The sequence below is a fragment of the Anabrus simplex genome, chromosome 11 (genome assembly GCF_040414725.1).
Source record: "Anabrus simplex isolate iqAnaSimp1 chromosome 11, ASM4041472v1, whole genome shotgun sequence".
NCBI classification, from domain to species: Eukaryota; Metazoa; Arthropoda; class Insecta; order Orthoptera; family Tettigoniidae; genus Anabrus; species Anabrus simplex.
In genome coordinates, this window is record NC_090275.1 from 34,377,259 (window position 1) to 34,404,313 (window position 27,055).

Here is a 27,055-nt window from a genome sequence, read left to right on the forward strand (position 1 = left end):
GTTAATGAAAATGAAAACCTACAACCTGTTATCCAGTCTTTGACCGGGTCAGGGATGTAATGAATGAACCATATATAGGCTATTATTACAATGGGGTCGCCACTCCCAAGGTGATTATTAATGACTGGTAAATGCTAAGAAATGACCATGGAGAGTGTTGCTGGAATGAAAGATGACAGGGAAAACCGGAGTACCCGGAGAAAAACCTGTCTCGCCTCCGCTTTGTCCAGCACAAATATCACATGGAGGGACCGGGATATGAACCACGGTATCCAGCGGTGACAGGCCGACGCACTGCCATCTGCGCCATGGAGGCTCCGAGCCTTGTTAATATTTACTAAATTATTATCAGTTGACAAAGCCTATTTCATCATGTATGGTCACTGGCAAATAAAGATTCTTGATCCTTGATTTAGGGTTGTCCCCCAGATGGCAGATTCCCTATCAATTGCTTAGCTTTCTTGAACGTTTTCAAAGAACTTGAAAATTTATCAAACATTTCCCTTGGTAATTCATTCCAATCCCTTATTCCTCATCCTAGAAATGAACATTTGCCCCAGTTTGTCCTCCTGAATTCCCACTTTATCTTCATATTATGATCTTTCCTAATTTACTTTTAAAAGCCAACGGCCGTAGCCGTGTTGAAACACCGGATCCCGTGAGATCTCCGAAGTTAAGCAACATTGGGTGTGGTCAGGAGTTGGATGGGTTGCCACGCGCTGTTGGTGGGGGGTAAGGGAATGGAGGAGCAGAAAGGAACTGGCCACCCTACCGCACGTAAACTCCGGCTCAGGAACACCTCTGCGGAGGTTCGGACCTGCCTTCGGGCAGAATAACCCTTACCCCCCTACCTTACTTTTACAAATCTCCAGTCAAACTTATTCGCTTACTAGTGTTATTCCACACCATCTCTCCACCGACAGCTCAAAACATACACACAGTTGAGCATCTCATCTCCTTACTCCCAAGTCTTCCCAGCCCAAAGTTTGTAACACTACTCCTTTGTCAGATATCACCCAGAACAAGTCGTGCTACAATAATGTTCCTTTCTGAGTTGTTCCCACATAGCTGATTATCTTATCAAATAATTCTGCAGCAGTGTCAGTGCCATTCTTGCCAGGTCTGTTCACCCCAAAAACATCAAGTTGTCTATTATCTTTAGAGATAAATTTCATGCCTAGAATTTCATGTTCCTCATCCTTAACTTTTTCATAGCTCACAAATTCTTCTTTCACCAGTATGAATACTCCTCCTCCTGTCATTCCTAACCTGTCTCTACAATAATCACTCCAGCTCCATGTGAAAATTTCTGCATCCCCAATATCACTTCTCAGCCATGAGTCATATGTGCTGGTGCGACGTTAAGCAAATTGGCAAAAAAAAAAAATGAAAAAAAGGATAAAATAAGAATGGTAGTGTTCACTTTTGACAAGTAGACATGCTGTGAGGTAAGGAAAGGGGGGAAGGTAGGCAAAATAAAACAATGTGGTTTAATGCAGCCAGGTGTGAATAGCGCTGCTCCTAGTGAAAGTTGTGCTGTATATACAGAATGTAGACACTAGGTCTTGCAGCAGTTGTGATCACAGGACAAAGAGCCAGAAGGGGCTGGAAGTTCAGGCATTTCTTTTTGCTAAAATAGGCAGGCAAATCAGCAAATAGGCAGTAGAATAATTAAAATAGGCATTTAAAAATTGGCACTAAATTAATTTTACATCCCTGTGGGTGGGGATGATAGAATAATATCAACGGTTCCCCTGTCTGTTGTAAGAGGCAGAAACTAAAAGGGGGACCAGGGCGTCTCAACTTGGAAATGTGGGTTGGTGACCACGGTTCCCCTAGCCGAGTCTGGCATTGCTTTCACTTGTGTCAGGTTCCTCGTTCTTACCTTTCCTGTCTGATCTCCCTTGGTCAACTCTTGGTTCTTTTCTGATCCTGAAGGTACTAGATTTGCGACGCCTGGGGCGTCTTTCATTTTCGTGCCCTTCATGGGCCTTGCCTTTCTTTTGCCGATACCTTCTTTTTTTGAAGTATCGACCTCTTCCATTTTCCTACTGATGAATGTTCATAGAGGATGGTTAACAAGTTGTTCTTCCTCTTAAAACAACAATCGCCACCAGCACTTAATTTTATGTAGCAAGGACTGGACGTGGCAATTCTCTCCGCCATTTGGCTTGTGGAGTTTTTAGTAGAGATTTGTGTAATATGAAAATATTGTTTGTGTAAATGTTATTTTTTATCTGTTAAGATAAAATGAATTTTTTCTTTATTTTTAATACACTACTTTGGAATTATATATTTTTATATCCACTGATTAATTTTAATACATAAATAACAGCAGAAAATATCCACAACAATGTTTTAAGAAAGGTAAAAGAAAAAAAAGGTATTAAGCTATCAAATAGGCTACGGAAGCTAAAACAGGCAGAAAAGGCAAAATAATATCTGGTCCTACCATTCCCAAACATACGGAATTATGTTTGTCTCCATGTGACACTTCAATATATCCACCCAGTTAAAAAAGGCTTCCGGGCTCTAGTAATGATTGTTTTGCACCTAAGTCTTTAAACATTTACTCCCATTTTATCCTCTGCCGATGAAGACTGCAGCCAAAAGTGTTGGGGCCATGTGTTTCTTCACTGTGTTCTCTGTCCATGCAAACTTACACAGCAAGCTGCTGCTCCCCATCTGTTTCCTATACATATCTATATTTTGTTCCTCTCAGATTTGTTACCTGAGCATTCCTCATATAATGAGGACTACATTCTTCTTGCCTGACTACTTAGGAGGGACACAAAACACCTTAGATTAATAAAGCAAGTATATATTTTACTAGCTTATGTTATGAAAGTATTCTTTAGTTCTCTAATGAACACTGTATTGTTTGCCCACAGATAAGGAAGGCAAGGATAAGGACAAGGACAAGAACTTGGTACCTCAGCTAGCAGTGCCCCGACTCAGCGTATGTGCTGATGCTCAGAAGGTAGATCGAGCCAAACTTGCACAGACAGAGGTGAGTTAGATTTTAGACCCTTCTTTATGCAAAACATTTCATTCTATTTGATGAGCTAAAAGAATTTGTAACTTAAAATTTTTTCATTCTGTCGAACACATACAGTTAATGCTATAAGTATTCCTACACCTGTGCTGATGAACGGTATGTAGCATTGAGTTTTTAAATTTTTGTATAGTTTTCATTCCCCACCCTTCGGGAGGGGCGGGCCCCGTAGAGAGTTACGTTCTCTCTCGGGCCAGGAGAAGTGAAGAGAACTGTGTGGTGCGACGGATGAAGAAGATGGGTACCATGATATGACGAATTGAGTGAGGGGGAAGATGGAGCCTCTTGGCTACGGTGATGTTAATGATAGAGGATGTGCACTAGGAGTGAAGTTTAGAGAAAAGTACCAGGATAGAGTTGAAGGGTTAGGAGGTGCAGGGACGTTGAATGCCCTCTAACATTTATTTTCTCTGTTGCTGTTTATTCTCTTCTTGAACATCTGTACAGATTTTGGAAAAGGATCAAACACTACCCCTGGTAAACCATTCCATTCCTTCACGCCCTTCCCAATGAATGAAAATTTACCCCAATCGCTTCTGCTAAAATCCAGCATCGGAGGTGGGTAGGGGAAGAAACTAGGTGAGGGAGAGGGTAGACTGACGGATTGACGAGGTTAAAAAGAAGTGACTGGCCGGGGGCAACGGTGTGTACTATTGATGGGATGTCTTACAGGATGGGGTGGGGAGCTGGAGGGCTCCACTTTATGGCGTTGGCAATAGATGTAAGCTCTGTTGTCAATAAGGTGTTGTACATCTTCGGCACTTGTGACGTGGATAGCATTGAGTCAACTGCTATACAATAATTGTAGAGGTTAGTGTAATAGGACTAATGGTATTATGAAACAAAACATTCCTTTATTTTTGTTCATCTAAGATTTGGACAAAACGTGTATACAATCTCTAGTATTAAAGGCATAATATCAAGAAAAAAACCAGCTATCATGTCATAAGTATTCGTAAAGACATGAAAGGATTCTCTAAACAGGGTTGGAAGCCCAATTCCCATACGGCAGAAACTCTTCTGACAAGCAGTTGTTCAGTTCGAGATCGACAGCAGCTGTGTGTTTGAGTGTGTGATTGTAAAGTGGTGTCAATATGAGTTGTAAGGAAAAAGAAACCAGTCGAGCAGAGCGCAAGCTTGTTATTAGACTCCACAATCCATGTAAATCTTTATGGGAGATCCCCACACTTACTGGAAGACATTTTCCTAGAATACAGTGTTATACAATTTACACTAACAATTTTTTCTATTAAACACACAGCTCATCCTTAATAAATTTATATTGTTTACAAAATTCTACTTACATCTCCTGTACTTACAAACATAGTCAACTCGTATACAGTATGTGGAATTGCTTCAAATAACACTACACAACTGCTATAAAATTAGAATTTACATTGCATTTATTTATTTATTTATTTATTTATTTATTTATTTATTTATTTTATTACCACCCATTTCGGAACCTAAGTAGCATAACGACCAGCTGCGTCTTAACCAGAGCCCCTTTTGCCACCGCTTTTCAGAGTTCCTGAAGGGCCTTCACAGCTACCATAGTGGTTCCAGGGCCCTCGAAGTGTCCATTGTACTTCACCCCTACAGGCAGTCCCCTACTTTGGCTGTCCAGTCTCCATTTATTAGGGGATGGAATTAATTTATTCACAAAAAGTGTGTATTTACAATAACCTGCACTGGTCGGATGCCCTCTAACATTTCTTTTCTCTGTGGCTGTTTATTCTCTTCTTGAATATCTGCACAGATTTTGCAAAAGGATCAAACACTACCCCTAGTAAACCATTCCACTCCTTCACGCCGTTCCCAATGAATGAAAATTTACCCCAATTGCTTCTGCTAAAATCCCTTCTAATTTTATACTTGTGGTCAGCCATGCTAATATAATTATTTTCTAACTGAAGCCTCTCACGGATTTCTTCCCATGCTTCCTCACCTGTATAGGCTCTATATAATCCTATAAGTCTAGTTTTCTCCCTTCTCTTACTTAAAGTTTCCAACCCAAGTTTCTCAACATTTCTGACACACTACTTTTTCTCCTGAAATCTCCTGTTACAAATCTTGCTGCTTCCCTCTGCACGCCATCTATTTCTTTTATTAGGTATTCCTGGTGAGGATCCCAAACACTGTTTACATATTCCAATAATGGATGAACCAAACTTGAGTAACTTTTCTCTTTTAATTCTTTGTTGCATCCTTTAAGTAGCCTCATTATGACATGTAACGATCTGTATGCTTTCCCAACAATGTCATCAACATGACCCTTCCAGTGCAAATCGCTTTCAAATCTCACACCTAAGTATTTGCACTTGCCATCTTTTGGGATAATTACCTCATCCAAAGTATATTTAAATTCAGTTTTAAAGCTCCTGTTTGTAAATGTTGTAACAGTCGATTTGTCTCCATTAACCTTCACATTATTCTTTTCAACCCATTGTTGGATACTGTCAAGGTCGCTTTGTAATTCTGACAATCCTCAATATTATTTATTTCCCTTAAAAAATGATGTCATCTGCATACAATCTTATTTTTTATGTTATACTGTATCATTCCCTAAATTGTTTGTGTATATTAAGAAAAGTAATGGACCAATTATACTACCCTGTGCAATTCCCTTCCAAACTTTCTCTTTCTGCGATACATTATTTCCTACTTTGACTTTCTGAACCCTTGAATTTATAAATGCTCTCGTCCAACATATAACCCTTATGTCCATTCTAATTCCCTCAAATTTCTTTAATAATATTCCATGTTCCACTCTGTCAAAGGCTTCTAACTGGCCTCCTGAATCCATCTGATCTGATAAGTCCTGCTGAAATCCCACCAGTTGTGCCTCACAAGAAAATTTCTTTCTAAATCCATACTGGCTCCTCATGAACCAATTTTTATCGTCACATACCCCTCTGATGTACTTTGCTATTAAACTCTCCCATATTTTACAAACTACACTGGTCAGGCTGATTGGTCTGTAATTCTCAGATTTCCTTTTATCACCCTTTCCTTTATAAATTGATATTATTATAGATTCCTTCCATTCCTTTGGTATTACACTATTATTTATGACATAGTCATAGAGAAATTTTAAATAAAGCACTATATACCACCCCATTGTCTTTAATACCTCCCCAGTAATTTGATCACTCCCTGCTGCTTTTCCTTGCTGAAGCAGTTGGATTTCTCTGAAAATATCCTCATCTGTGAATGAGAAGCTTCTTGTTTCCTTATGTATCTCTCTCTCTCTCTATCTTCTGTTTTGATTTCCAACTCCTGACAATCTTCTACTGAACCTCTAAATTCCCTACTAAATAGATTTGCTTTCTCAATATCTGTTAAAAAGTGATCACCCCCTTCTCCCACCATTGTGGGAATTTGCATTCCTTTTCCTTTTTGATTCCTAATATATGAATACAGCTTTTTCCATTTCCCTTTGTGGTCAATACCCTCTTGAAGTAGGTATGCCATTCATAAAATTCTCTTTTGCTTCCTTTTTCACTCTATTAAGTTCCTCATTAGCTGTTTTCTAGTTTCTATACTCTCCCTACCCTCTTTGATTTTCCTGTTTACTATTCTACATTTTCTTTTTAATTTTCTTATTTCCCTTGTATAATAAACAGGGTCTGAGGTCATTTTACACTTCTCAACAGGTATAAATCTCTTCTCTCCTTCCCAAATGATTCCTTTAAATTTTGCCAAAGTGTATCCACATTACTCCCTTCACTTATCCAAAAAATGAATTATGATTTAAGGTCCCAAAATCATCAACTTTAGTTTTTCTGTACAATTTCTTGTCTTGTGTGAGCCCTCCTCTTAAGCTTTTTTGGTACCAGTCCTACATCCATTATTACAGTCTTATGGTCACCTATTCCTTCAATTACCTCAGTTTTATCAACAATTTCCCATGGTTTAATCAAGAATACTGTTCCGGGGATACCGTGGTGGACAGATGAACGGGCTGATTTAGTCAGTGAAAAGATTAATTTAAAAGTTTAAAATTAGAGTTATACTGTACTTCCTTCTCCTTGTTTGTTTATTTTCAAAAAATAAACTTTACAGTTCAGGTACAGAAGTTCATAAGACTGGGTAACAATTTTAGAAAATTGAATAACAATCAATTAACAACTTTGAGCTTGAAGCTCCCTCGTTATACATTCTCCATGAGCACTGCGGCTCCTTTCAAAAAAAACAGTTCAAGGAGACGGATCTCCCGAGTCCTGTTATACCATTAAGATACAAGGTGTGTAAAATATACTCAATTCCAAGAGCACCTTTGTTCCACAAAATTATCTAGGAGTCTATTCTCCGAACATTACTACATTACAGCTTTCCAAAGGCACCATTCAACATTTACATTAACACCTCTACATTCATAGAAAGAGCATCAATGCTCTACAAAATTTATGCTTTGAGATCTATCTCCAGAAATTTCCAGGCCTATCAAAGGCTCAACCTACATCTTACAAATTCTTAGATGCTCAATAGTCGAACATCTTTACACCTAGAGGAATTATGTAAAATTTCACGGACATCTTTACACCAAAAGGAATTATGTAAAATTTCACAGGGGTATTAAATACCCATTCAACCGGGCCTTTGTGAAAAACAATAGGTTAAAGTTACTGGCCCAAAAAATCAAAGTTGCATGGAGGCGGACACTTGCGCTCCTTGAAAATCAAAATGAAAGTTTAAAACCCTATTTGGGCTTATGGCCTGAAGTTACAGAGGCTAAGCTTATACTACCGAGGTGACTTGATGGAGAAAATATTTAAGTTATAAAGATTATAAACTGAAAAAGGTTACAAAATCATAGTCACCTCCAAATCAATTTGATAGGGAACACGAGAGGATAGATCACTCTCTATTCCCTGATTATGTTAAGTTCCTTTGACTTGTTTGAAATTTACATTTGGACTTGTAATTTATATTTCAGAAAATTAAAGTTAAATAGTTAAAAATCGGAAACCTTCCCCTCGAGCTAGCTTTCAAAGACTATCACTTAATAAAATCCAGACTGCCATTACCTTGAGCTGATGTACTGCTCGAAGATGGATGAGGCACTCCCCCCTCCCCCCTTCTTTGTAAACACACACACTAGACTGGAGCGACGAATAAGACCCCCTGATTGAAAATGTGCCAGCTTTTATACCCAAGAGGAAGGGTCTAGAGAGCTCACTGCTAAAGCCCAACACACCCCCAATTCTTATTGGGTAATTAAATAAATACTAGACATCGTTTGAATGGCTGAAAAATAAATATACAAAATTTTCTATTGGCCAACATCCAAAGTTGGCGGAAAGGGATAGAAGTGTTGCAAATTTTAATGCACCAAAAACAAAGAATAACCAACTCAGTTTAGTAAATCTTAAAATAACAAATTACTTTGCAATCTTAATAGTCCCTCCTCACACCAGAGGGCAATAACGTAAGTTGTTTGGTAGGGACATCTCTAGAGAAAAGTCCAAACTTCTTGTATTAGTTGTTGCAACTTGAGGATGGCAGATAGAGTTCTTCCAGGCGCTTGATTGAAATGAACGGGGCAGGTGTACCTCCTGGTTCAAATACATCTAGCAAGTTATTGAGACGAGTTGGTTCTTGTACTACTTGTGTAAATCCTCCCTCCCAAATTAACTTATTTGCCAGTTCCTGTTCATGGACTTCACTTGCAGCTTCATTCCATTCAACTTCAGGCAAGTTTAGATCTCCCCCAATTATTACCATATCATTATTATTGTTTTTATGAATATAATCTAATATTTTGTCAAATATTTCCATGTCTCTTTCCTCTTTTCCAGGCCTATATGTTCCTATAATTCCCACCTCCTTCATATTATCATAAACTAATTTTATCCCTAATATTTCATCCCTTTCATCAGTAAACCATTCATGTGAGCAATAAGTTTCCTTCACCAGAATAAACACCCCCCCCCCCTCCCATTTTATCTCCTCAGTCTCTACGATAAACTGTATGCTCTTCTGGAAATACATCTCTATTACCTTCTCTCAACCTCAACCACGATTCCACTCCTATCACCACATCAGTCTCATAAGATTCCATCAATTTACTGAATTTTAATTGTTTGTTTACTACACTCTGACAGTTTACCAAGAGCAATCTCAGACCCCCTTCCTCCCTGCAACTTGACTATTGCATTTGGGTAACTTGAAATTCCCTAGTTTCCTTTCTACCAGTTTTCCTAGTCGGTGTTATAACTCAAGGGAGTTGCCTTTTTTACAGTACATATCTTATGATTAATAAAATCGAGACCAATATTTGCTATCTTTCGTTTACCTGAATTGTTTAGATGAAGGCCATGCTTTGTGTAACAGTGTCTCTCGAAACTGCTGCATTCATTTACTTGAGCATTACGAAAATGTTTACAAATTTTAACCATATCTGTATGAACTTTGTCCACTTCAATGTTCACACACGAGTCTCTACTCAAATCATGCCTGTGGGGCACATTCACTATAAAGATGTTAGTGTGAGTCAGCTTACCCAGTGTACATTTAAGTTTAGAACTGACATTCTTGACGGCATTGTGAGCTACGTCGTTCATCCCACCGATGATCACTAGTTCATCACGATTTCCAAGAATTCTTGCTGCTTGCTCCATGTTCTTGATTGGGGCCCCAGGATAGATGACGGCCGATGCTGCAATATCTTCGTTGTTCATTTCCTTCGCAATTCCCCTCGCCCGGCTATCACCAAAAATAAGAATGTTCGACACTTTCACCGGTGCACTGTATGGAATTTTAGGCCTAACTTTGCCGTGTCTCATAACGGAGTTTGTGCTACACCTTTGGCTGCTTCCCATACGAAAATGTCCTTGCATATCACTTACTTCCCTCAGAGCTGAAAATCTATTTTTGGTATCAATTACAAAGTTGTCTTTATTTAACTGTGGCCAAGCTATCAAATCAAAGTACTGCAGTATCTAAAAGCACAGTGTGCTGTGCTTTTAAATATGAAGAGTGCAATGATTGGGTTGCTTGCAAGAAGTTTTATGTTTCTGAAGCAATTTGGAAGAAACGCCTTGCTTTCGCAAAACAATGTGTCAGCGCACCACCTGTGTTTTGGAATAAAGTTATTTTCTCATTTGGATCAGATGGACTACAAATGGTATGGCTGAAAAAAGAATACAAAGCTAGCGCCCTCAAACCTGTATCCTACAGTGAAACACGGAGGTGGAAATGTGCTGTTTTGGGGATGCATGAGTGCTGCTGGATTAGGGAAGCTTCATAATTATAGACGGTATAATGGATCACAAAATGTATATTGACATTTTGAAAACAAATCTGGCTGCCAGTGCTGAACAAATGAACCTCCGAAACAACTTTGTGTCCATGAACCTACTACGCTGGCGTAGCAGGGGGGAGGTGATACTCCCACGTGGCGCGTCCCAGGTGGTGGATAGTGGAGTCCTAACCGGCTTGCCAGCAGACTTGAGGGAAATAAAATACCTCTCGCAGACCAAACACACAACCCCCTGTGGGTGGGGGACGCAGATGAAGAATACACCCATGGTATCCCCTGCCTGACGTAAGAAGCGACTAAAAGGGGTGACCAAGGGATGTTCAAATTAGAACCATGATACTACTTGTGATTAGTACCACCACACAGGAAACACCATGGGTCACTTTTACTTGTGCGTAGTACCACTATGTTAGGTACACAATAGGTTTGTGATTAGTAGCTACAGTGTGTGCTCAGGATGCATTTTACAATACCTGTGATTCGTACCACTATATGAGTGACACCATGGATGAGCGACACCATGGTTCTGCCTTGCCTATGGGAATCAACATCTATATCATCTGATAGCCAAGTAGGCATCAATTTTTGGTAAAGAGACAGTCTCTCACAGTGCATTGGCACTGCTGGTGGCTCCAAGTAGCCTATGCTGTAGCCTCCACGGTATGCACTAGCCAGCATCTTGGTAGGTGTGCTAGGTACCAACTGATGAGCCCAGCCTAGCACACGGGGGCGAAACACTGGCAACCAGGAATGAGTTAGCTGGGAAATTTATAATGTCCAATAACGGACCATTTATATTGGTATTAAAACTGCAAATCCCAAACCCTTAAAAGTGAATATGGTGCCTAAACTATTACATCAAAATTATATGAGCAAACTTTGTAGGTCTACTTCATGACAGCATATGCTTATCTTCAGCAGATAACTTGCAATAGCACTTTTAAGGTTACGACTTTTACGGTTCATCAAACAGCGTAAAAGCATTCAGTATCTATAAATCTCACAGTAAATGTGACAGTTTAGCAACAATCCACAAAGCATGATGCAATAGGTATTTTCAATCAGTAGAATCTATTAAAAATGTTTAAGAAATGAACATCCAACATGGACTCCGCTACCTACGCTCATGTGAAGATTGCACACCATTGATAAGTTTAATCAATCAACAATGATCTGCACTCAGGACTGTTGCCCAGGTGGCAGATTTCCTTTCAATTGTGTACCTATTCATTGCTTAAACAATTTCAAAGAAGTTGGAAATTTATTGGTAATCTAGTACATAAGCCTGTCTTCAGTCAAAATTACTGTCTATAAAATAATTGGAACTTCTAAATGGACTGACTTAAAATATCTTACAAAGTTACACTTTACAGGTTTTATAAGGGATTCAAATTGAATCAAAACAGGTACACAAGAACTTTGTTTATCTGGATTAAGTGGGATCAGAACTGATCTGGATTAACAAAAATCCGGATAATCTGTAAAAACTAAAAAACAAATACAGTTCATGTTATATAATATATTAACATACATTGTACAGTAATACCTTTTTTATTTTCAATTGTACAAAAATATAAGAACACTTTTCTTACATTTACGACTCTGTTTTATGCACTAAAATAATGTGTGAGCTTTTGCTGTTTTACATTTGTATAGCGTTTATGCACAGCACGATCACGAAGACGTTTTAATAACATCAGTTCTGCCGGTGTAGTTTTAGTCTGGGATTCTAAATAGGCCATCAGTTTGTCCAGCTGCATTGTTGCATCTCCACGAGTCATAGTTTCTTCTGATGGAGCGCCGGTTTCATTTTCGAATTCACCATCACTCTCGTCATTACCTGCCGAGGAACAAGAGGCAATAATTTATTCATCTGTCATTATGCCGTAGCCTGAATTACAGTCATTTTTCAACCAGTCATTTACATCGCTCACATCTATGTCCGAGCATCCAGGAATGTGTGTAAATGTGTTAAGAAACTCAGAAGAGCCCACAATTTCCCATTCTCAATTCCAGGTGAATGCCAGAACAGTACCTTTGATAGACCTCGGCCGACTCACTTCCAATTCCTGTCTTTAACTATCCTTGGTGGAAAAGACATTCAGGAAGAATCAGTCCCGTAAATACTGTACAAGTAAAAATAAATTTTGATTATTTTCGATCCGGATAAACCGGAGATCTGGATTAATGAGGGCCGAATATACGAGGTTCTTGCGTATTGTAGTTTTTCCTTACAAACCATATTGAGTGCAGTTGTCGCTCAGAATTGTACTTTGACACCTATGGATCTACATACTCTTGAGAAAGCTACATACAAGTGTCCAAAACAAAACACCATCAACAGCGTCACATGCCTTCACTCCATAAAAGCGCTGCGCACAGGTTTGGAATTTAATCCAAGCTTTTGGCACGCATTCTAGTGATAACTCCCTTATCATGTCAGCCAACATTCTGATGGTAAAAATATTTTCAACAAACGGGACTCAAACCAGTTAAACATGGTGTCAAACCATATAGATTTGATGCATTAACAACCGTGGCCACCAGTTGGGCTGCTGTATCTTTAGAGATAAACCCCAGAATGGAAAAAAAAATTCATTCATTTCATTGAAAGATAGTATTTTTCATTGAACAGTTCAGGTATGAATATATTTGTGAAAGAAACAGAAGTCAGGATGTACGCAGTTCGACGTCAGCCTGATAGACATAGCTGTGTACCTATGTCGTCATGGCGAATATGCGATGAAGACTTCGCTGATAGAAATATATTTTTCTTTTTAAAAGTACAAAAGTCATGGTCATGAGAGGTTCGTTGTATTTTTCTTGTAAAGAAGACATAACAATCTATTACTGGTACCAATTTCAGCTCTTGAAACCTTCTCAATCTGTGAATGGCACACAGAATTAGGGGTTTTATATACATAGATGATTCTAATCCCTAATACCTCTCCCCATAAACTAATATTTGCCCAAATTTGTCCTTTGAATTCCAACTTTCTCTTCATATTATATGATCTTTCTTACATTTTAAAGCTCCTCTCAAGCTTATTTTTCTACTAATGTCATTTCAGGACATCTCTCCACTGACAGCTCAGAATATACTGCTTGACATAAAATTGTTAGTGTTGAACTGTAGAAGTATTGTAAGGAAAGGAATAGAATTAAGTAATTTAATAGATATATATTTACCATATATTGTAATAGGAGTTGAATCATGGCTGAGAAATGATATAATGGATGCAGAAATTTTCTCACGGCACTGGAGTGTGTAATACCAATATAAATGGTCCGTTATTGGACATTATAAATTTTCCAGCTACCTCATTCTTAGTTGCCAGCGTTTCGCCCTCGTGTGCTAGGGTGGGCTCATCAGTTGGTACCTAGCACACCTACTAATACGCTGGCTAGTGCATACCGTGGAGGCCACTGCGTAGGCTAACTGGAGCCACCGGCAGTGCCAATGCACTAAGAGACTTTGTCTCATCACTAAAAATTGATGCCTGCTTGGCCGTTAGATGATAGGCTCCAGTTAGCCTACGCAGTGGCCTCCACGGTATGCACTAGCCAGCGTATTGGTAGGCGTGCTAGGTACCAACCGATGAGCCCACCCTAGCACACGAGGGCGAAACGCTGGCAACCAAGAATGAGCTAGCTGGGAAATTTATAATGTCCAATAACGGACCATTTATATTGGTATTATAAATTTGCTCATTCACGACAAATATTTCAGATTCCCTATGGGAATCAACATCTATATCAACTGGAGTGTGTATCGTAGAGATAGGATAGGAAGGGTGGGAGGGGGAGTGTTCATTCTGGTGAAAGAAGAATTTGTAAGCTACGAAAAAGTTAAAGATGAGACACATGAAATTCTAGGTGTAAGGCTCATTTCTAAAGATAATAGGCAACTTGATATATTTGGAGTGTACAGATCGGGAAAGGGTAGCACTGACGCGGATTCGGAATTATTTGATAAGATAGTCAGCTATGTGGGAAACGACATGGAAAGAAATGGGATTGTAGCGGGAGATCTGAATTTGCCAGATGTCAATTGGGAAGGAAATGCGAACGACAGGAAGCATGACCAACAAATGGCAAATAAGTTAATATGGGAAGGACAGCTGATTCAGAAAGTGATGGAACCAACCAGAGGGAAAAATATCCTGGATGTGGTGCTGATAAAAACAGATGAGCTCTATAGGAAAACTGAAGTAATAGATGGTATTAGTGATCATGAAGCTGTTTATGTGGTAGTTAAAAATAAATGTGATAGAAAGGAAGGTCTTAAAAGTAGGACTGTTAGGCAGTACCATATGGCTGATAAAGCAGGCATGAGGCAGTTTCTAAAAAGTAGCTATGATCGGTGGAAAACGGTAAATAAAAATGTAAACAGACTCAGGGATGGGTTTAAAGAAATTGTTGAGGAATGCGAAAACAGGTTTGTACCATTAAGGGTGGTAAGGAATGGTAAAGACCCACCTTATTATAATAGAGAAATAAAGAGACTAAGAAGGAGGTGCAGACTGGAAAGAAATAGAGTTAGAAATGGCTGTGGAAGTAAGGAGAAATTGAAGGAACTTACTAGAAAATTGAATCTACAAAGAAGGCAGCTAAGGATAACATGATGGCAAGCATAATTGGCAGTCATACGAATTTTAGTGAAAAATGGAAGGGTATGTATAGGTATTTTAAGGCAGAAACAGGTTTCAAGAAGGACATTCCAAGAATAGTTCATGAACAAGGGAGTGTGTATGTGATGATCTTCAAAAGGCAGAAGTATTCAGTCAGCAGTATGTAAAGATTGTTGGTTACAAGGATGATGTCGAGATAGAGGAGGAGACTAAGGCCAAAGAAGTAATAAAATTTACGTATGATAACAATGACATTTACAATAAGATACAAAAGTTGAAAACTAGAAAAGCGGCTGGAATTGATCAGATTTCTGGGGATATACTAAAGACAATGGGTTGGGATATAGTACCATATCTGAAGTACTTATTTGATTATTGTTTGGTCGGAGGAGCTATACCAGATGAATGGAGAGTTGCTATTGTAGCCCCAGTGTATAAAGGAAAGGGTGATAGACATAAAGCTGAAAATTACAGGCCAGTAAGTTTGACATGCATTGTATGTAAGCTTTGGGAAGGCATTCTTTCTGATTATATTAGACATGTTTGTGAAATTAAAAACTGGTTTGATAGAAGGCAATTCGGTTTTAGGAAGGGTTATTCCACTGAAGCTCAACTTGTAGGATTCCAGCAAGATATAGCAGATATCTTGGATTCTGGAGGTCAAATGGACTGTATCGCGATAGACCTGTCTAAAGCATTTGATAGGGTGGATCATGGGAGACTACTGGCAAAAATGAGTGCAATTGGACTAGACAACAGAGTGACTGAATGGAATGCTATATTTCTAGAAAATAGATCTCAGAGAATTAGAGTAGGCAAAGCTTTATCTGACCCTGTAATAATTAAAAGGGGAATTCCTCAAGGCAGTATTATTGGACCTTTATGTTTTCTTATATATATAAATGATATGAGTAAACGAGTGGAATCGGAGGTAAGGCTTTTTGCGGATGATGTTATTCTCTATAGAGTGATAAATAAGTTACAAGATTGTGAGCAACTGCAACGTGACCTCGAAAATGTTGTGAGATGGACAGCAGGCAATGGTATGTTGATAAACGGGGTTAAAAGTCAGGTTGTGAGTTTCACAAATAGGAAAAGTCCTCTCAGTTTTAATTACTGTGTTGATGGGGTGAAAGTTCCTTTTGGGGATCATTGTAAGTATCTAGGTGTTAATATAAGGAAAGATCTTCATTGGGGTAATCACATAAATGAGATTGTAAATAAAGGGTACAGATCTCTGCACATGGTTATGAGGGTGTTTAGGGGTTGTAGTAAGGATGTAAAGGAGAGTGCATATAAGTCTCTGGTAAGACCCCAACTAGAGTATGGTTCCAGTGTATGGGACCCTCACCAGGATTACCTGATTCAAGAACTGGAAAAAATCCAAAGAAAAGCAGCTCGATTTGTTCTGGGTGATTTCCGTCAAAAGAGTAGCGTTACAAAAATGTTGCAATGTTTGGGTTGGGAAGAACTGAGAGAAAGAAGAAGAGCTGCTCGACTAAGTGGTATGTTCCGAGCTCTCAGCGGAGAGATGGCGTGGAATGACATTAGTAGACGAATAAGTTTGAATGGCGTTTATAAAAGTAGGAAAGATCACAATATGAAGATAAAGTTGGAATTCAAGAGGACAAACTGGGGCAAATATTCATTTATAGGAAGGGGAGTTAGGGATTGGAATAACTTACCAAGGGAGATGTTCAATAAATTTCCAATTTCTTTGAAATCATTTCGGAAATGGCTAGGAAAGCAACAGATAGGGAATCTGCCACCTGGGCGACTGCCCTAAATGCAGATCAGTATTGATTGATTGATTGATTGATTGATTGATTGATTGATTGATTGATTGATTGATTGATTGATTGATTGATTGATTGATTGATTGATTGATTGATTGATTGATTGATTGATTGATTGATTGATTGATTGATTGATTGATTGATTGATTGATTGATTGATTGATTGATTGATTGATTGATTGATTGATTGATTGATTGATTGATTGATTGATTGATTGATTGATTGATTGATTGATTGATTGATTGATTGATTGATTGATTGATTGATTGATTGATTGATTGATTGATTGATTGATTGATTGATTGATTGATTGATTGATTGATTGATTGATTGATTGATTGATTGATTGATTGATTGATTGATTGATTGATTGATTGATTGATTGATTGATTGATTGATTGATTGATTGATTGATTGATTGATTGATTGATTGATTGATTGATTGATTGATTGATTGATTGATTGATTGATTGATTGATTGATTGATTGATTGATTGATTGATTGATTGATTGATTGATTGATTGATTGATTGATTGATTGATTGATTGATTGATTGATTGATTGATTGATTGATTGATTGATTGATTGATTGATTGATTGATTGATTGATTGATTGATTGATTGATTGATTGATTGATTGATTGATTGATTGATTGATTGATTGATTGATTGATTGATTGATTGATTGATTGATTGATTGATTGATTGATTGATTGATTGATTGATTGATTGATTGATTGATTGATTGATTGATTGATTGATTGATTGATTGATTGATTGATTGATTGATTGATTGATTGATTGATTGATTGATTGATTGATTGATTGATTGATTGATTGATTGATTGATTGATTGATTGATTGATTGATTGATTGATTGATTGATTGATTGATTGATTGATTGATTGATTGATTGATTGATTGATTGATTGATTGATTGATTGATTGATTGATTGATTGATTGATTGATTGATTGATTGATTGATTGATTGATTGATTGATTGATTGATTGATTGATTGATTGATTGATTGATTGATTGATTGATTGATTGATTGATTGATTGATTGATTGATTGATTGATTGATTGATTGATTGATTGATTGATTGATTGATTGATTGATTGATTGATATTCCCTCAGCTCGACTCCTTACTCCCAAGTCTTCTCCACACAAAGTTTGCAACATTTTCCTAACACTACTTTTCTATGGTCAGAAATCGCCCAGAACAAATTGTGCTGGTTTTCTTTGGATCTGTTCTAGTTTTTGAATCAAGGAATCCTGGTGTAGATCCCACACTGGAACTATACTCTAATTGGAGTCTTACCAGTGACTTCTATGCCCTCTCCTTTACATTCTTATTATAACCCCTAAATACCCTCATAACTGTCTGAAGAGATTTCATTCACCATCATTCATTTTTACCTTCGCCGGGCTGAGTGGCTCAAACGGTTGAGGTGCTGGCCTTCTGACCCCAACTTGGGAGGTTCGATCCTGGCTCAGTCCAGTGGTATTTCAAGGTGCTCAAATATGTCAGCCCCATGTCAGTAGATTTACTGGCACTTAAAATGCAGGACAAAATTCCAGCACCTTGGCATCTCCGAAAACCGTTAATGTAGTTAGTGGGACGTAAAGCCAATAACATTATTATTATTATTATTATTATTATTATTATTATTATTATTATTATTATTATTATTATTATTATTATTAATTTTACCTTCAATAACTCCTCAACTGAGGTTGGAGTTGGAGTCAGGAGGGGCATCCGACCATAAAATCACACCTTTCATCTCAACCCATCCCCATCTGCTGGGCTGAGTGGCTCAAACGGTTGAGGCGCTGGCCTTCTGACCCCAACTTGGCAAGTTTGATCCTGGCTCAATCTGGTGGTATTTGAAGGTACTCAAATACATCAACCTCGTATCGGTAGATTTACTGGCACATTAAAGAACTCCTGCGGGATTAAATTCCGGCACCCCGTCGTCTCCAAAAACCATAAAAGTAGTTACTGGGATGTAAAACAAATAACACTATTATTATCATCGCCGTCTGGCTCCATGGCTAAACGGTTAGTGTGCTGGTCTTTGGTCCAAGGGGTCCCAAGTTAAATTCCTGGCTTGTTCAGGGATTTTAACCTTCATTAGTTAATTCCAATGGCTTCAGGGCTGGGTGTGTATGCCATAGTCAGCATTAGAATTCATCATAGGCAGGGCCCCATCCTCATAGATGCTAAGTCGCTTATAAGGCTTCAACTCGAAACGCCTGCACCAGGTCTCTCAAAGGCTACATGTCATTGTTATATCTCATCCGCGATACCCTATCAAGGAACTGGACTAGGGGCCATATTTGGCGAGTAGCTTTCCCAATGTCAGTGCTGTACCGTCCGAGAGTCTCAGCCTGGCACGCAGGAGTGATTGGTACAAATGGCTTATTGTTTTTTATAATGAGTGACTAGTTCTACTCAAGTATATCAATGCAGTTTATAAAAATCTTTAAAACAGAACTGTATCAACAGAGTATGTTGTATTTCTCTTACAACGGTTGATTCTCTCCAGTTCCCCATCATAGAGTTTGATCCAGAGACGTTCCGCATCCTGCTGGATTACCTGCACACGGGATCCTGTCCATTGACATGCTCCAACATTCCAGGGCTCATCTGTGCAGCAGAGCATTACGACCTCCCAGAGTTGCTGCAGGCCTGTTTCCATCACGCCAAGCAGTTCTTACGGATTGATGTGGTAAGTTCTTCACCTAACCTGAAATAATATTAGGGTCTTCCCTCTTTTTTTTTTTTTTTTTTCAGTGAGAAGAGGGCTTTGGTTTGTTAGTTATTTGCTATTTATTTAACGTCACACCAACACATCAAAGATTTTGGCAACAGAGGGATGGGAAAGGGCTAAGATTGGAAAGATAGCAGCCATGGACTTAGCCCAAGCATCTTTCTGGGGCAAAAATGGGAAACAATCGTCAGGGCTGCTGACGGTGGGATTCAAACCCACTATCTCTCGAATGCAAGCTCACAGCTGCACGACCCTAAATGCACAGACAACTCGCTCGGTAGCGAGAAGAGCAGTTTGTCACTGAGCAAGTTTGGTTCATGGTTCAAGGTGTGTAGCTTGTTAGCTTGCATTCAGGAGATAGTGGGCTAAAACCCCAATGTTGACAGCCCCTGAAAATGGTTTTCCATGATTTCCCATTTTCACACTAGACAAATGCTGAGGCTGTAGCTTAATTATGACCATGGTCACTTCTTTCCCAATTCTAGCCTTATCCTATCCCATCATTGCCATAAGACCTGTCTTAGTCAGTGCAACGTAAAACAAATAGAAAAAGTTTACTTCATTAAATAATCCAGTATTACTCAGTTGCTGATATTGCACATAAAAGATGTCCTGCTCCATGGCTAAATTGTTAGTGTGCTGGCCTTTGGTCCCAGGGGTCCTGGGTTCGATTCCTGGCAGGGACGGGAATTTTAACCACATTTGGTTAATTCCACTGACACTGGGGCTGGGTGTGTGTGTCGTCTTCATCATCATTTCATCCTCATCACGACACACAGGTCGCCTACAGGCGTCAAATCAAAAGACCTGCATCTGGCGAGCCGAACTTGTCCTCGGACACTCCCAGCACTAAAAGCCATATGCCATTCCATTCCACATAAAAGATGGTTCAGTATCTGATGAAAAGAACCCAGATACCTACTCAAAATTGTCCTTGTAATTATTCCTCAGATATATTTATCAGTAGTGGACATTAATATATTGCTTGTTGCATAAAACTATATGCTAAAGACCATATATCGCCGCCCTGTTGTATTTTTTAATGCTGCCAACTTGACTAGTTACATATTGAAATCACGAGACATAACCATCAACAAAATAACCTCAAATTAATTAACAATAATGGAGGTTCCCTTGCCCAAGTAGATGATCAATCAAGATATTCATAATTAAGTCAGTTTTCTAGCTGAATGAGATGTTAAGGAAATAAACACTTTCTCTCACCCTCACTCAATTTAATTTTATTTATTTCTGCCTTTATTTTGATATATGCATTACCATAACCGTATTCTTCGGTGTTTGCCTCATGTAAATAATTCGTTTGCTATTACTTGTCAGAAGAAGAGAAACCACGCTTTAAAACACTAGTGTCCAAAAGTTAAGGATAAGTTACGAGTAAGCAGGGCAACAGGAAATAGACCGCAAATTGCACGACATATGCACCTACCAACCTTACGTGTTAGTTCTGTACAGGAAAGGAGTGTTCCCTGCTTTGACTAGCAGCGTAACTACAAGGTAAACACGGCCAGTGCCTGCGCCCCATATTCCCTCAGTCGTGTTTGCCCTGTTATAATACGTGGAGTGTAGCCTCATGGTGAACGTGACAACACAGTGGCACAATGATGCCATTTGGACCCTGTTTTGCAGGATAGAATACTCGGCCGCCTGGAAGCAGGCCAGATACAGACCGAAGTTGCCGTATCCTTGAATGTAGCACAAAGTGTCATTTCTAGGCTTTGGAGATGATTTCGAGACACAGGAGATGTTTGTCGTAGGCCAGTACCAGGATGACCAAGGGTAACCACCCCTCAGCAGGACCGATATCTGGCCTTAACCGCCCGATGAAATCAGAGTGCACCTGCAAGTCAATTGTCGGCAGAGCTTGCAACCGTCTCAGGGGTTGCCGTTTTCTGGCAAACTGTGTACCGGAGGCTCAGAACAGCAGGGCTGTTTGTCCGACGTCCAGCGGTGTGCGTCCCGCTCACTCCAGCACAGAGACGGGTCCGTTTACTATGGAGCCATCATCATCGAAACTGGACCATGAATGAATTGAGGCATGTGCTCTTCACAAATGAATCCCACTTCAGTTTTCAGAATGATTCCTGTCACACATTAATCTGGAGAGAACCAGGTAGCTGGTACAACCATAGAAACATTGTAGAACAGGACCAGTATGGTGGTGGTAGCGTCATGATGTGTGGCGGCATCATGTTGAATGACCGTACAGACCTGCACATCTTCATGGGTGGTCCAAGAAACACTGTTAACACTCGGAGATACAGGGATGAGGTACTGAGACCACATGTTCGACTCTTCAGAGATGCGATTGGTCCAGACTTCCTCTTAATGAACGATAATGCCCGACAGCACCGCGCTGTTCTGGTGGATGAATTTCTGTCTGGGGAAGACATTCATCGCATGGACTGGCCAGCGAGGTCTGCGGATCTGAATCCTATAGAACATGCCTGTGATGCATTGGGGAGGCAAATTGCATCCCATCAGCCTCCACCAAGGTCCCTCCAAGACCTTCGCATTGCCCTTTCGGAGGAAAGGGATCGACTGCCACAAGAGCTCTTAGACCATCTGATAGAGAGCATGCTACGTTGCTGCGAAGCATGTGTGGCCGTTAAGGGTAACCATACACCCTATTAACAGCATATTTTGTTGTGGAAGACATTGCCAAGTTTTGTTAGTTGTTGTCAAAGGTGTACCTTAGCTATCAGAACCTTTCTGACACTGCTTTTTCTGGACAAGTTGTGTGACATATGGTGTGTGAGTCAGCTTCAGTTTGTTCAGCAATCCATCTGACATTCCTACCAGGCGGTATGGCCTCGTTTAGTGATTTTGCTTAACTTTTGGACACTAGTGTAATACACACAGTCACATGTACATATGACATAAATCAATAAGAATACACAAAAGCCAAGTCTGCAAACCATACCAAATTCTTGACAAGACAAGGTTAGATAAAGTTATGGTGATAACGAAATTTCCTTCCATTTCAGCTGAACTTATCTTAAACGTTATTTTGCTTTACGTCCCACTAACTACTTTAACGGTTTTCATGGACGCCGAAGTGCCGGAATTTAGTCCCACAGGAGTTCTTTTACATGCCAGTAAATCTACTGACACAAGGCTGACATATTTGAGCACCTTCAAATACCACCGGACTGAGCCAGGATCGAGCCTGCCAAGTTGAGGTCAGAAAGCCAGGCATCAACTGTCTGAGCCATTCAGCCCGGCGAACTTATCTTTATAGAGGAGATATCGTTGCTTTCATTTTCAGACGAGTTCTTGCAGATTTTTCTTGCTTCTTAGACATCCTAATCGAATTCTATACATACGGATTGGACGAAGTGAGACCGTAATTAATAAAATGCTGCATTCGACATTTAACAGCAACTACATTATTAAATGCATTATTCAAACATGCCATAATTCTATTTACCTAGTATTCCCCAAACAGATTTATAACATTATAGAAAAAGAAAATATGCTTTACTTATACCTGCAAATGTAACACTAGTGAATTTCACATCACGGCAGTGGCAATATGTAAATCTCACAAGTAATTAGAAAAACATTACTATATAGTGCTAACCTGCAAGATTAAGTGTTTGCTTTTTTTTTTTTTTTTTTTTTTTTCTTTACATCGCACCGACACAGATAGGTCTTATGGCGACGATGGGATAGGAAAGGCCTAGGAGTTGGAAGGAAGCAGCCAAGGCCTTAATTAAGGTACAGCCCTAGCATTTGCCTGGTGTGAAAATGGGAAACCACGGAAAACCATATTCAGGACTGCTGACAGTGGGATTTGAACCCACTATCTCCCGGATGCAAGCTCACAGCCGTGTGCCCCTGTCCACACAGCCAACTTGCCTGGAACAGTAACTATAAGATGTCATATCAGCAAGTAGGGTCCCTAAACGATATGTTTAGCGACACTGAATCGAACCTAACAGTTAGAAAATAACGATAAATCACTATGTTCAGTATTAACAGGAGAGAAAGAGTAAGGTTGTACATGGCAGAGACTATACAAAGTGGACTCTTGGCTTGAACTCTGCAGAGGAAACTGTCTACCATGTCCTATGATATAAACTTCATACTAGTGTTGGCTACTGAATGCATGATTCAAAGCAGTGCATCGATTCATTCAAGTGTCCGAGTGAATCGATTCACAGGAACGGTGAGCTCATGGCACATGATTCAGCTTACTCCCAGTGGACAGTGCTGAGTGGCGCATTCAATGGACACTGGCGGAGAACCGAGCTTCCGCTGCAGTGAGACATACAGTGAGCCATGGCACACCGAAAGAATCGTGAACGAGCACGGCTCAGTGAGACACAAGATACACACGACTCCTTATCGGCACACTGGACAGTGGACACTGGCGGAGAGCTGGGCTTCCTCTGAAGCATTACATACATAGCCATGGTGTACTGAAAGAATCGTACGCTAAATGGACTCTCGAGCTCAACTCATTTGAAAATAATAAAAATAATACCCACTTGCATTCACTGTCCTCTTCTTACAGGGAGGTTTAAATAATAGATGGATTTATTTTCAGTGTTAAAAAGGTAGTCAAAACATAATTCTAAAGTAGCTAGTAATTAGGTAAGCTATTAGGTTATACTATTTATTAGTTTAATGAATCTTAGTATTATAACTTAGTTGACATTCGACAATTAATTAAACTCGACTCTAGCCTGCCCTATGGCTATGAGTCATGCTCATGACCACTCAAAAGTACCTCTTTTATATTGGGAAGAACGGCTCAGTATTGTCAGTTATGTCACATCGTTGCACAAGACTTCAATCATATGTGGACAGTAAGTGAGCTGACTGATGCAATAACTTAACCAACAGTATGTTGTATCAGAAAACCAGTGGGCTACTGTACATCTCGGGTAGCCTATACAAAATATGATGATTTAAAACAAATCCTCTGCTGATAGAAAAATACAGTACATATTTCCAAAAATGACTTAGTGAGTTGGACGTGCGGTTAGTATCGCGTAGCTATGCACTTGCATTCAGAGGATGGTGGGTTCAAATCCCACCGTTGGCAGCCGTTAAGATGGTTTTCCGTAGTTTCCCCATTTTTACACCAGGAAATCCTGGGACTGTACCTTAATTAAGGCCATGGCTGCTACTTTCCTATTCCAGGATCTTTCCCATCCTGCATTGCTGGAAACCTTTGATGTATTAGAGTGACTAGCATTTTTTTTTCTAAGAAAGGAGTTCATAGTATGAAGACCAGATGGCAGCAACGAACAATGAATGCTGTGGCTGCTGTCTTACCATTACATACTACACAGTTGCAGTAGGAGCGGCGACTCTAATGTGCCGTGAATCGGATCACTGTATCGATTCAGGAGCGTGAACGGAATCAAATGAATCGATTCAGTAAAATGAATCGAATGTCCCATCACTACTTCATACTGATCCATATTGACAAGTATTCAACATTAAATGGGGTAAGAGTGGGTCTACCTATTCAGTACATAATTATCAATGACATAACTATTCTCATTAAAATATTTCAACCTTATTTTGAGATCACCTTCAACCATTATATAGACCATCATCATCATCATCATTTCCCCTTATCCAGCTCCTGCCAGGTCAGGGTATTTATGGCACTTCTCCATCTTCCTCTTTCCTTCCACCATTCCTCTTCCACGATCTTGTCTCAGTCTAAATTTCGTCTTCTGATGCCGCTCTTCACTAATTTAATCCACCTTGTTCTAGGTCTTCCTCTTGCTCTCTTGCCCTCACACTTTGCCTCCAGCATCTGTTTCAGAATTCTATTCTCCTCCATCCTCTTTACATGTCTGAACCACCTTAGTTTATTATTTTCAACTCTCTCATTTAGCTTTCCTATCCCAACTTCCTTCCTAACATCTTCATTTCTCACTCTGTCTTTCGTTGTCTTTCCTATCATACTTCTTAGGAATTTCATCTCACTGGCTTGAATTCTACTCTCTTGCCTGCTAGTCAAAGTCCAAGTCTCAGCTGCATGAGTACATAGTACATTTTGTACATTCTCTCTTTACTTTTCCTTGGTACTTCTTTGCTCCAAACAAGTTTTCTTACACTTTGATAAAATGCATTGCCCTGCTGTACCCTCCTGCTACTCTCCATGTCCACCCTAGCATTTTGTATTAATTCACTTCCCAGGTATTTAAAGCTGTTCGCAATTTCCAGGCTCTTGAGTTCCAATTTTCACAGTGCCCTTTCCTTGCCTTTCCCCTCTCGACATCACCATAGTCTTGTTTTTATGTATACTGATTTTCATGCCATACTTCTCAATTTTTTCGTTCAGTACTTCTAGTTGTTGTACTTATTTGCTGATCTTTCCCCAGATCACAACATAATCTGAAAATAGCAGTATCTTCATCCGTTTATCTCCATAGGCTTCCTTTGTTTCCTTTACAATTTTGTCCATGACCATAATAAACAAAAGAGGTGAGAGCACACTCCTCTGTCTTAGTCCAGTCTTATTCCTAAACCAAAACTGGCATAATTAAAAAACACTGAAAAACACAGAACATCTAAAAAATGTAAATGAAATAAGACACTTTTAAAATATCCACAAGTTTTTGGTATTGTTAATGAAACATTTTGTTGAAAAGTAACACCAATGTCCCTCAGTTATTATATAAGTTATTTAGTGAAAAAATGAAATGAAATGGCTTTTAGTGCCGGGATATTCCAGGATGGGTTCGGCTCGCCAGGTGCAGGTCTTTCTATTTGACGCCCATTCAGCCAATGAGTCGGACTATTTAGTGAAGATAATGTATTGTTAAGTTAAATGGCGTTGGGCTGTTGAAGTTATAGCCGTAGGAACCAGTCATAATCTTGATTGCAACTGTGACTTATAATGAGTGGATGCATTTAACAAACTTGAAAATTGGCTGAGGGAGAACATCTATAAACAACTGGAATTGTGGAACACAGTGGCCTGGTAGATGTTTGCAGACTGTCAATATGGATCAATTGTATGTTGTCTACAATAGATATCCCCCCTCTCACAAAACTTCATGGGTGTCTTTCAACATTATCGACCACTGTAGAAACACACAGTAGTGAAGACATACCTCCACATAGAGTTAGCATTATAAAGGGCATCCAACCATATAATTGGAATGAATCCACATATAGTGCTAACCACTGAGTAATTGGGAAAGGGTCAGTAAGAAGAAGATTTTACTGTCTGATTTTGAAATAATACAATGGAACCTCAATATCTCAAATCACCTCAGGAGCCAAATTTTATTTAGAGTTATCAAAATTTTGAGATATAGAGAATACCGCTTTTGGACATACATACATACATACATATCTCACGTCGTTCCATCTTAAGCGATGGGTCGGCAAACGAGGCTTCTCCACCAGTTGCGGTCCCTGAACTTCTCTCCTTCTTCAATGCTTTCCAAAGTATGTCCTCTCTGTTGAACGTCAATCTTCACCATGTCCTTGTACCTGAGGCTTGGTCGCCTTCTTGGTCTTTTGTCTTCAAG

At 39.3% G+C, this 27,055-nt stretch overlaps 1 protein-coding gene across 1 annotated transcript in view; it reads left to right on the top strand.

Annotated features, from left to right (window-relative positions):
- The window catches only part of rsh (radish), a 951,216-nt gene that overhangs the window by 908,570 nt on the left and 15,591 nt on the right, over positions 1 to 27,055 (top strand). The window contains exons 14-15 of the mRNA XM_067155296.2: positions 2,892 to 3,010; positions 19,305 to 19,487. Of these exons, the coding sequence (XP_067011397.2) occupies positions 2,892 to 3,010; positions 19,305 to 19,487 (302 nt within the window). The remainder of the gene's footprint in view (positions 1 to 2,891; positions 3,011 to 19,304; positions 19,488 to 27,055) is intronic.